This window comes from Aspergillus novofumigatus (genome assembly GCF_002847465.1).
Source record: "Aspergillus novofumigatus IBT 16806 chromosome Unknown P174scaffold_3, whole genome shotgun sequence".
Taxonomy (NCBI): domain Eukaryota; kingdom Fungi; phylum Ascomycota; class Eurotiomycetes; order Eurotiales; family Aspergillaceae; genus Aspergillus; species Aspergillus novofumigatus.
Window position 1 is genome coordinate 3,550,826 of NW_020194276.1, and position 11,012 is coordinate 3,561,837.

At 49.3% G+C, this 11,012-nt stretch overlaps 4 protein-coding genes across 4 annotated transcripts; 3 read left to right on the plus strand and 1 right to left on the minus strand.

Annotated features, from left to right (window-relative positions):
- Window positions 1-77: 77 nt before the first annotated feature.
- P174DRAFT_430344 (uncharacterized protein) lies at window positions 78-668 on the minus strand (the record flags this gene model as incomplete). Its single annotated transcript, XM_024825621.1, has 2 exons — window positions 78-184; window positions 302-668. The coding sequence occupies 2 exons, from the start codon at window positions 666-668 to the stop codon at window positions 78-80; spliced, it is 474 nt and encodes a 157-aa protein (XP_024684644.1).
- Window positions 669-1,726: 1,058 nt separating this feature from the next.
- Window positions 1,727-4,562, plus strand: P174DRAFT_440637 (Zn(II)2Cys6 transcription factor). The gene is made up of 4 exons (XM_024827099.1): window positions 1,727-2,132; window positions 2,263-2,433; window positions 2,490-4,388; window positions 4,474-4,562. Exons 1-4 carry the CDS (start codon window positions 1,961-1,963, stop codon window positions 4,485-4,487), a joined length of 2,256 nt encoding a protein of 751 aa, XP_024684645.1. The 5' UTR covers window positions 1,727-1,960; the 3' UTR covers window positions 4,488-4,562.
- A 2,016-nt stretch (window positions 4,563-6,578) lies between these two features.
- On the plus strand, window positions 6,579-7,226 carry P174DRAFT_503268 (uncharacterized protein). The gene is made up of 3 exons (XM_024831147.1): window positions 6,579-6,686; window positions 6,741-6,971; window positions 7,031-7,226. Exons 1-3 carry the CDS (start codon window positions 6,589-6,591, stop codon window positions 7,086-7,088), a joined length of 387 nt encoding a protein of 128 aa, XP_024684646.1. The 5' UTR covers window positions 6,579-6,588; the 3' UTR covers window positions 7,089-7,226.
- Window positions 7,227-8,695: 1,469 nt separating this feature from the next.
- Window positions 8,696-10,809, plus strand: P174DRAFT_459524 (serine/threonine-protein kinase; the record flags this gene model as incomplete). The annotated part of the gene is made up of 4 exons (XM_024829770.1): window positions 8,696-9,082; window positions 9,103-9,274; window positions 9,355-10,669; window positions 10,722-10,809. The coding sequence occupies 4 exons, from the start codon at window positions 8,696-8,698 to the stop codon at window positions 10,807-10,809; spliced, it is 1,962 nt and encodes a 653-aa protein (XP_024684647.1).
- Window positions 10,810-11,012: the final 203 nt, after the last annotated feature.

Below are 11,012 nucleotides of genomic sequence, written 5' to 3' on the forward strand. Positions count from 1 at the left end.
TGATCGTCTATCTGGCAAGCCTATGATATAGTCAATGTTACGCAAGTCCTCACGGGGCGGTTGCATCGGTCATCACCTCACTGCAGTACGATATAATGCCGCGCCGTTGACACTCCAGTGATGCCTTTTCGCCAGAACTGAGACAGCTCTTGTGTTTTGCGAAGCTCCTTGGCCATATTTGGACCTGATCATTGAGACGGAGCAAGTCGTGCAGGGATAAAGATATGAGCTGGGTTCCTTTCTCAACATTGTCGCAGGGAGAAAATCGCCTGGAAGGAATTCCGGCATAGGCTGTTCTTACCTTGATCGAGTAATGGTCCGTCACAATAACATCGATTGACTTCCAGCGTGAGATATTCTTTCGAGCATACATGATGGCAAACCGTACGTTCGAGCTTCAGGTCAGGTGTCACAAACGAGTCTCCTAAGTCGGGAGTATGAAAGACGATATGAAAGGGCTCCTCGTTATAGAGACTGCGAGCCGTGAGTTTGAATGGAAAGCCTTTATTGATCTTAATAATCTCCGCGAGTAGACACCAATGCCTCCGTGGTTCGATCACCTGGTCACTGACATGTTTATAGTGCTCTGGGTCATAGATCTGGTAATCCGGCAGGTCAAGGACTCCAGGGAACGAGACTTTATCGCGCAGGTTTGCGTATTTGGCCATATTGCTGACTGTTTACCACTGGTGTGGAAGAAGCCATATTTTTAAGGAACGATAGTATATATATAGTTCGCCGAGTGCTTGATACTTCAGTCACTGTTATTTGCTTTGAGTTTGAGTGAATGATAGATGATGGATCATTTTTGAAGCCGTTCATACTTGTCAGTCTCCACTCCCAAATCATTCAATTCAGCGGAACTGTGATTGAAGAAAAGAGATAGGAGAGTGTTATATCTAAGATACTCAAATATTGGGCTTTATTCATACTCATCGAATCTTAAGCGATAGATGTTTCGATGATCTGCTGCTCAGTAATTCCTGTATCCAGCCTTCTCAAATATGGCGTATAAGGAGCTAGAGTTTGAATATAGAGGGAATACATCTCTTCAACTCAAATAGATAATCTCTATCCGAGCAGCTCGTCTATGACACCAGCCCTGTGACAAGTGCGGAGTCGTGCCTTAGAACCTAAGCATGTCATGAGGGGTAAAAGTGTAATAACCCCATCAACAACTGGCGAAGGGAAGGAAGCATCGAATAAGAGGCCGGGGATTACCTCACACAAGCCACTCTCGAACAGGCAAGGCCAAGAAAGTTAGATCATCTCCAACTCTTCGGTCTTAGACTTGCTGTCATACCTCAACCTTCTTCTCCCTCTGAGTGGCGGCCTCCTTTGTACTATCTCTTTCACGATGATTGGGCCTTGTGATAAACGCGGCAAGTATTCCACACTTCCGTCTAGGCAGTGACGGGCCCTGTTGAGCTGGCCCAATGATGCAGAGGGGACTTGATTTGCTTCTTTCTGAGATTCACAATGAGCAACAAACTGAATGGAGCTACTTCAACAGCTCCAACTCTACCGTAGAGCTTCTCCTGTCTTTCTAACGAAAGGTTACCGGTTGTTGCCTGCATCCAGTTAAACAGTGGCTTATCGAGTCTGATCGCCGAATCAGCGTCCTCAACCTCACTCCATCAGTTGCCCCCGCAATCTGCACGTTTAGTGCAATCCTTATCATCCGGATGCGTTTCTCCTCACGGCTCGGGTCTCTCTCGAGGCCGTAGTTTATCTGTTGGTTCTCAAGTGACAGCAAGCTATTCTCCGGTCCTCCTTTCGATTTGACAGATACGGATGTTATGGCTTATCTATTGCTTTTGTCGCCTACTCTGGAATCATAATCCATCGTTATTCCTCCCTCTCTCATTCCTGTCCTGCTTTCTTATTTGGATTTCTGTCTCCCCCAGTGGATGTGAGTCTCCATATCGTCCAAGTGCTTCTTGTCATTACCCCGAGCGGTATGGACCACATCAAAATCCCATCGCCTTCGACAATTCTAGACACTACTCCCACCATTCCTTCGTCTGCCGGGACCTTTGATTCGGCCTCTTCTATAAAAAGAAGTGCACCATCGACTCGAGCTACAAGAGAAGTCATCACTAACAAGCCCAAGCAATCTAAAAGTCGAAACGGTAAAGTTCATTCCTATTAACTGTTAAGGAAATAAAGTCTCAATGTCGGATCGGTGTAAACCGCTCACATACATCCAGCGAAAAGAATTACGCAGAGCGCTGACTCCATTTTCTTGTCACCATACATTAGGCTGCATTACCTGCAAGGCAAAGAGACTAAAATGTGATGAGTCGAAGCCGACCTGTCTCCAATGCAAGAAGCGCAACGTGGAGTGTGGAGGTTACAAAAAGGACTTTAAATGGCGTCCATTCGAAGAAACCAACGTGGTCAGCAGGATTTCTTCTATTCAAGCCAGGAAGAGTAAGTGTGCAGGTTTGCAAGGTCTGCATTTTCTAGCCACCACTAAGATCTCTCAGGTGATCCGGCCACATCAGGCAAAGAAAGGAAGACCAGTCGTTCAGTGCAGGCGGGAAAGGATCGTCAACCTCCGCTGGTTAGCGCTCGATCGTCCACACCGACAGCATCCTCTTTGGGATCGAATGATGCTGCACCCATTCATACACTCCAGTCAGGCAATTCGCCTTCCATTGACTCACCACTTGCATTGACCCAGGAAAACCTCACATCTTGGAACAGTGGCATAGCTCGTTTTCTGGACTTCAGTAATGCAGAAGATGAGCTCTTCACACCATTTCTCACAAATAGTTCACCACTGGAACAGTCTCCGCGGCTCTCCGATATTGTACCCTCCGGTCTGGAGATCCATACGAGCCCAGTACGAAGGCCACTGGGGCTGGCTTCGCAGAACACGAATCTTAGACCGGGCAACTTGACTTTTGCAGCACTTCTTGCAGGGGACAATGGTAAAATAGAAGAAATAGCCCCACATTCCGATGAGTATATCGATCCGTGGCTGGTAGGACTTTCCGATGGCAGGGTGCCGTCAGAGACCTCGAATACCCCCGCTATGCTGACCAAGGAGCCAAATTTTGATATTGCCAGTCCCGAAATGTTGGTACTGCAATTTGACAGGTTCACTTGCGGGATTTTGTCTGTCAAGGATGGGTTAAATGAAAACCCCTGGAGGACTCTGATATGGCCTCTGGCCGGAGAGACTCCAGCCTTGTATCATGCGATATTTTCTATGACGGCTTTCCATTCAAGCAAGGACCATCCAGGTCTAAGAATGCACGGCGTTGATCATATGAGAAGAAGCATTACTTACATGGTTCAAGATATAGAGAACATGCGGGCAGATGCTGCCTTAGCTACGAGCTTAGCGCTGGCATTCGCGGACACATGGGACCAACACACCCGTAACTGTATCCAGCATGTACGCGGGGCCAAGGCACTCGTATTGCAAGTCCTAGGCTCCAAGGTTAGGGATGCAAACGACATCGAGAGAATCCGGTTTCTATATAACACCTGGTTGTATATGGACGCAATCGCACGCTTAACCTCTCGGGACGACGAGGGAGATCAGGATATGAACTTCTCTATCTTCCAGCTGCCCCGGGACGCAGTTCATGAGATTGACCCCTTGATGGGCTGCGCCACTACACTCTTTCCACTCATCAACCAGGTCGCCAGACTGATCCAACGGGTTCGGAAGACGGAATCAAATTCAATTTCTCTCGTCTCTCAGGCTATCGAGCTAAAAAGACTTATTGAGCAATGGGAACCACCGGAGTGGTTCGTGCCGCCGGAGGATCCAACATCCGAAGTACAGCACAGTATCCAGACGGCACATGCCTATCGTTGGGCGACTTTATTGTATCTTCATCAAGCAGTGCCGGAAATGCCGTCAGAAACAGCTAGTGACCTGGCCAAGCGTGTATTGATATTCCTGGCTACTGTACCTTCGAGTTCCCGAACGACAATCGTTCAGATGTTTCCTCTGATCGCAGCTGGATGCGAGGCTGAACCAGGAGAGGATCGTCAGTGGGTTTTGAGTCGATGGAGAGCGATCCAGTCTCGTCTCATGATAGGGTCCATCGATCGATGTATTGAAGTAGTCCAGGAAGTTTGGTCTCGCCGTGACACCATCGAGGCAGAAAAGCAGCGACGCCACGAGCGCGCTCTCAGCAGCTCAAATTCTCAGAGCAAAGGCGGGCCGGGTTTAACATCCCAGGAAACAAAGGAACGATTCATCAGCAATTTCGCCATCCCTTCCGACCTAACAGTATCGTCTAGACCCCCATTCGTAGGTACTCGAAGAAGCTCGGCTGTGTCGCCACTGGAAAACATCGAATTCGAGAAGACAGTTAGAGGTAAATTACATTGGGTTAGTGTCATGCAAGAATGGGGATGGGAAGGTGAGTCTTTATCTTGTTCCGCTTGACGGTTTGCATGGTACTTCATTCTTCGGTACCCGAGCTGAATTGACTCCGTATTTTGCAGTGTTTCTAGGATAAAAAAAAAAATAACGGGATCGAAAGGTTGAGGGGCGTGATTTTCTACCGAGGATGGGACATATTCTTGTTTGCAGCTGAGCCCTTGACTCGGACTCGTTCATATGGCCTGCATTCTCGTGGCTTTTGGGACTGTTGCAATGTCGCAGGCGGTTGGCCTAATTTTGAGTGGCCTTCATTTTCTTTGTTCTCAAGTCGAGATGCCGCGAAGTCATCGCTGGCTAGATACGATCGGAGTGAAGCCAGATATGACTCGAGGTCGCTCGTGATCTTGACGGTTGACATTCCGACGGAAGAGGCAGGCATATACTTGTTGGAAACTTCAATGATTGCTTCGGTCACGGTATGATCCAGGATGCACTTGGAATTGATGGTTGATGTCAAGTTGCGGTTGGGTTACGGACTTTCCTTCTACTTGATTAGCATGGCGTTCAGAGGTGGTTGCAGCAACGGCTTGCTTGCGGTTCATGTACTGAATGCTGTACAGACTTGGTCTTGTTTTGGTGCTTTGATTGCGTTGGGGCAACCACAAGAAGGTCCAAGTTGGGATCGGCTTTTCGAAGATGTCGCTTAGGGAACAAGGTCTTTTGAACAGCTGCTCCGGATTTGCTTATGCAATGGGTTGGCGCATGGGCTAAACGAGCATGAGACAAGTTGCTCACGGAGTTTCTTTCCTACCGGGACACGAATTGTAAAGGAAGAAGACTCGGCTCTGATTCATAAGCAGGATTGGATTTGATTTCTCTAAACGAAGATGGCTTAGCTCTGATAGTGATTCAAGAATCGTTCATTCCTCAAACCTGTTGATATATATAACATCTGACCTCCACCTGGTCACTGAAGCTGACTATAGAAGCGCCGAGATCGCTGCGAGAGATATCCCTTCGACTGTCTCTTCTTGTCGCAGACACTCGAGACCGGAGATTGCAATTATGCTCTGTCGAGGGACTCCGGAACTCTGGCATAGGGCGGTCGTTCGTCTTCCACTAATCGGTATTAGTCAGTCGGACAGACAGAAGTATGAGAATATAAAAGAACCCCCAAGAGGAAATGGGGGAAGTTCCTTCTTTTCAATGGTCGTCCAACCCACTAAGCAAATCCCAACTAGTCTCAAGTAGGTAGTGATATATGGTGTCATTTCCCGGGTATGCCATTAGTCGATGATTGATGACAGGCTGCTCTGACTAAGACAGTCCAGGACTAAGGGAGAAGTGATTTGCATGGTTGCATGCAGGAGGGTCGGTTCAGTTTGGGTCCTTGAATCCCAGGGCATCTTTGTCGGCGGGGTAGATAGGCTCCAGACAGCAAGCGGAGCATCCCCAGGTTCTGATTCTAAGGCCGATGGACGGATAAGGCAGGATGCAGTCCCTGGACTTTGTAGTAGGTTTGAGAGGATTAGGTGACATGAACTTTGAGATGACTGCATATTGCCATGTTCACTCGCTGATTGCTGGATGAGGGATATACTCCATGGACGATGGTATTGTGGGAATGCTCCGCAGATACCTAGGCATTGGGAGGAAAGTCTAACCAATCCAGGCAAAATTGTCCAGGAATATGGAGTATGGTCCGTAGGTACTTTCTGGTACGGTAATTCGTAGGTTGTGACTTTTATTTTACCTCCCTTGAAAGGTACCTTGGTAGACCTCAGGCTGACCCATTACCATACGTTTGACACTTGACTGTACGGTTACTGATAAGTACTGAGGACGACTAAGGTAAGATACTGTGGTAGATAAGGAATACCCCTCATCCTTTGACCCCTCACGATTCTTGCGTATCTCCGCTGGAGTACTCTGTACCTCGAGATGAATAACTAACTGGAGGAATCATATCCGATCGCACTTCAGTAGATCTGGGGTTGGGTTCGTGAAGAGTTACTGCTGGCCTCCCAGTGTGGTAACTGGATCCGATTGTTCGCATTGCTATGCTATTCTATCCGTAGAGGAAGGACGAATCTTGGAGGACATTGGCTTGGGAATATACATAGATCCTATATATATATTGCGATATCAGAACTGGAAATCAGAAATTTGGATATCTCAGCATGCGCAGTATAGAGTAGAGGCATCTTTCATCTATACATTACTCCCGTCCATACAAAATGGCCGTCCCGTTCAGATACCACGCCAAAGCCCAATCCACCTTTAAGCCACCCCTGATCGCAAACGAGAATGCCTTCCTAGGCGATGTATACTCGAGGTATTTGAACCTACCAATTCTCACCACTGAAACTAACATGATCTCCTCCGCAAGCGAGAAAGAGAACCCCGACAAGCCCATCTCGGCTGGCTTCTATCGTCTGGAAAAAGGCACCCCGCTGGTATACGAATACACCTACGACGAGATGAAAATCATCCTTGAGGGACAGTTTGAGATTGCGGATGAGACGGGGCAGAAGGTGACGGCTTTGCCGGGGATGTTTTTTATTTCCCCAAGGGGGCGAAGATTACATTTACGACGGAGACGTATGGGTTGGCGTTCTATGTGAGTTTCTTTTTGGTTGGGTTGCTGTTGCCTTTAGATACTAACTGCTGTCTTTGTAGACTGGACAGCGGAAGCAGGGAGGTGCCTAGATTGGTCCTAGGATGGATGGATGGATGAGTTTTATTTGATCGGGCGAAATTACCTGGATAGCGTGGACTACCAGTATATCACGTCATCGACCCCCTTGAATAACCGACCGACTCTAAAGATCCCAATTAGAGAGGTAGTCTCAAGGGTCTCGAGCCTCTGGGCGACAGGATGCTTCCATGTTTTCCTGGGGCCAGTGGTACATGTAATATCCCGCTGTACGACTAGTCCAGTTTCTACCTTAGTGAGTGTAACCATGGAACTGTCCTGCTCAAAAGAGTAATTTGCTTATGCTATGTACCTCATGTAAACAAGGACAAGTGTCGCACGGGCTGATTTTTTGTGCAAGACCTGTTGGAATGCCATTCATTCTTGGATGCGCATAAGCCTAACGGCAACTGAGATCTCACTGGCATCGGAATGCGATTGTCTCGGCAATTATGATAATAATGAATAGGCGAGCGAAAATAAACAAAGCCATTGAGACATCACAAGCTTCCGGATGAAACTACAAGTCCGATCAGATCTTATCCAGACTTCGTCCATCGTCGATCCAGCCCAATTTGTCTAACGATCAGAGAATGACTTGCAGGACGTCCCGTATTGTCAATGTCGGTCAGATCCTGGCGCTTAGTAGCACGCAGATAAGCCGTCAGGTTTAAAACTCCGAGACTGGAGACGCCATATCCATTCTGATCCCAAATCCTCCAGCACTCCAATCACAAGCATGAGCGACTCCGATAAACTCGTGCCCCTTGATTCAAGGCAGGGGTTAATCGCTAAATCTTGCTCATCGTATCCGTATCTAAAATGGATCGTAGCCTTATGCCTTGGACAAGGGAGTTACCGGGGCAACTGCTATGCTAGAACTGGAAGAGGGGACGGATCGAGCTGATCTTGTCAACCCCGAAGCTTCTCGTTGGCTAGAAAAATCCAGGTGGATGAGTGGCTGGCTGTTAATCATTCATGTTCCTGGGGAGGATGACGAAGGAGGAGGATGCGATGAGATCTGTTTCGGTTCAGCTGAAGCATCATCAGCAGTCCAGAGCTGAATCAGGTGCAGCAGACATTCACGATCCTTCGAAAACGGGGGCGAAGGACGAATCACGTTTTCTTGTCTGACTCTTGTTGTCGCTCCCCTTTCCTCCCTCCTTCTTTTCCTCATCCTTCTTGACTCCCCACTAAATAAAAAAAGGAACAAAGCCATTATTCCCTCCACTTGACTCCCGACCGAAGCCCTCCCCGGAAGTGGCTCATTTCTTGCCTTTGACACACTCTCTTCCTTCCTGTTCCTGTCTAACATCACTTTGCTTCTTCCTTTACGCTATACTTCCAGAAACATTTGCAGCTTCTCTCTCTTCTGTTCCTTTGACTCCTCCTAACTAGATTCCTCCCAAACTACTGCCCGACTACCTTAGCTTCCTTCTTCCCCACCAACCAAGACTGATAGCTGCCATACTGCGCTTCAGTCTACCCCGTTGGCGGAGGAGTCTCGCCTCGCCCTTATCGCCTTAGCCACGTCCAGAGATCAATTGGGCACATTTCCCTCTGATACTGGTTGACTTTTCTCCCTCCTCTCTCTCTTTCCTTTTCTTTTTTTCTCCGGCCTCCATACCCGCTTGGCGACACTTGCGGCCATGATGACCCTCGATACCCCTCGTGAATCGCCAGAGCGTCACGGTCTGCGTCTTCCAAATCCTCCTCCTCTGTTGCATACCCGATCGGGCAATGAACCTTTCGATCGCCCCTCGACTCCCGCAGACAATGGCTTCACCAGTCCTGCCCAAACCCCGCAGGGCAGTCCGAGCAAGAACAGAATGCCTCCTGGCGCCATTGACCTACCGAATGTCTTTGAAAAAGCGATGAAGCTCACTCCCTCCTCTCCCACCAAGAACACCTTCAACCATTACAACCATCCCATGTTTGCTCCCCCGAAGGGAGCAATGGACGACTTCAGCGAGAGTGTCATCCGCCAGTCACCAGGAAGTCCCACGCGCAAATCGAACAAAGAAAACACCCCCCGAGTCCTCTCAAAATAGCCAAGGATCTAGGCCCCAATCCCACCGCCGCCGCAATTTCTCGTCATGAGCCATATCAGCAGAGAGATCTGGACACTCTCCAGAGGCGCCAGGTTCAGATGCGTGGCTTGACGCCAGAGGAGATGGAGAAGCTGCAGAGTCCCAGAGTCAAGCGATTGGTCAATGTGACTCAACTATGTAAGTGCATTTCCAGTGTGACGACTGCGCATACATGTCCGATTGGTCTCAAGTGCTAATATGTTTGTTGCTTTGCATAGACTTCCTCGACCATTACTTTGATCTGCTCAGTTACGTTCACAACCGCCAGACCCGCTATTCCCAATTTCGCGCCGCCTACCCCGATCCTCCTGCGACCCCTCTTGACGATTACGAGCCTGCCCTCCTCAAGTATCTGGGTCGCGAGCGTGCCCATCTTCGCAAGCGTCGCACCCGTCTGCGTCAGCACGACTTTCAGATTCTAACCCAAGTCGGCCAGGGCGGATATGGACAGGTCTATCTGGCACAAAAGAAGGATACTCGAGAGGTGTGCGCGTTGAAAGTCATGAGCAAGAAGCTCCTGTTTAAGCTGGATGAAATCCGTCACATTCTGACCGAGCGAGACATCTTAACGGCGGCCAAGAGTGAATGGCTGGTCAAATTGCTCTACGCTTTCCAGGATGATGAGCAGATCTACCTCGCAATGGAGTACGTGCCAGGCGGCGACTTCCGTACGCTGCTCAACAATACTGGCGTCTTGCATAATCGCCATGCCCGATTCTACATTGCGGAGATGTTCAGCTGCATCGACGCACTCCATGCGCTGGGATACATTCACCGAGACCTTAAGCCAGAGAACTTCCTGATTGACTCAACGGGCCATGTGAAGCTAACGGACTTTGGCTTGGCGGCGGGGATGCTGAATCCAGGAAAGATCGAGTCCATGCGTGTGAAGCTGGAGGAAGTCGGCAATACCCCGGTTCCGTTTGGTCGTCCGATGGAGCAGCGAACTGCAGCCGAGCGTCGTCAGGGATACCGTTCGCTCCGAGAGCGTCAGGTCAACTATGCCAAATCGATTGTTGGTTCGCCTGATTACATGGCCCCCGAGGTATTAAAGGGTGAGGAATACGATTTTACAGTTGACTACTGGAGCTTGGGGTGTATGCTGTTCGAAGCCTTGGCTGGATACCCGCCCTTTGCGGGGGCCACGGTCGATGAAACGTGGCAGAACCTGAAGAATTGGCAGAAGGTCCTCCGGAAGCCCGTGTACGAGGATCCCAACTATTTCCTGTCGCGGCGGACCTGGGGTCTCATCACCAAGCTCGTGGCGGCCAAGGAGAACAGAGCCAAGAGCATCCAGGAAATCCATGCGCATGACTATTTCAGCGAGGTTGACTTTAGTCGCCTGCGCGAGCAGAAGGCGCCATTCGTACCAGAGCTGGATTCAGAAACCGACGCCGGCTACTTTGACGATTTCAGCAACGAAGCAGACATGGCCAAATACAAGGAGGTCCACGAGAAACAGCGTGCGCTCGAGGAGATGGCCGAAAGAGAAGAGAAGATGAGCAAGGGCTTGTTTGTTGGGTTTACCTTCCGGTATGTTCACCCTATTCTGCGGGAAAACATATATTTCTGACAATCATGACAGTCATCGCAAACCCGCTGTGGATTCCACTGGCCGAAGCTCGCCGCGGAAGCCAATTGCAACCGACGGGTCGTTCGGAACCATGTTCTAGACGAGATGAGCCCCTGCGAAATTCCCTTTTCTTCGCGTATGAACGTATCCTGGCATCGAGCTGGATCTCGAATTGACCACGATCAAACCGCTCTTGCGGCGTCTCTTAAATGATTTTCTGTATGCATACTCATCGGTCACCAAATGCGCCTGGGATACATGGGACTGGAGTTGCGCGTGTATTGATTATTGCGTGTATGATAC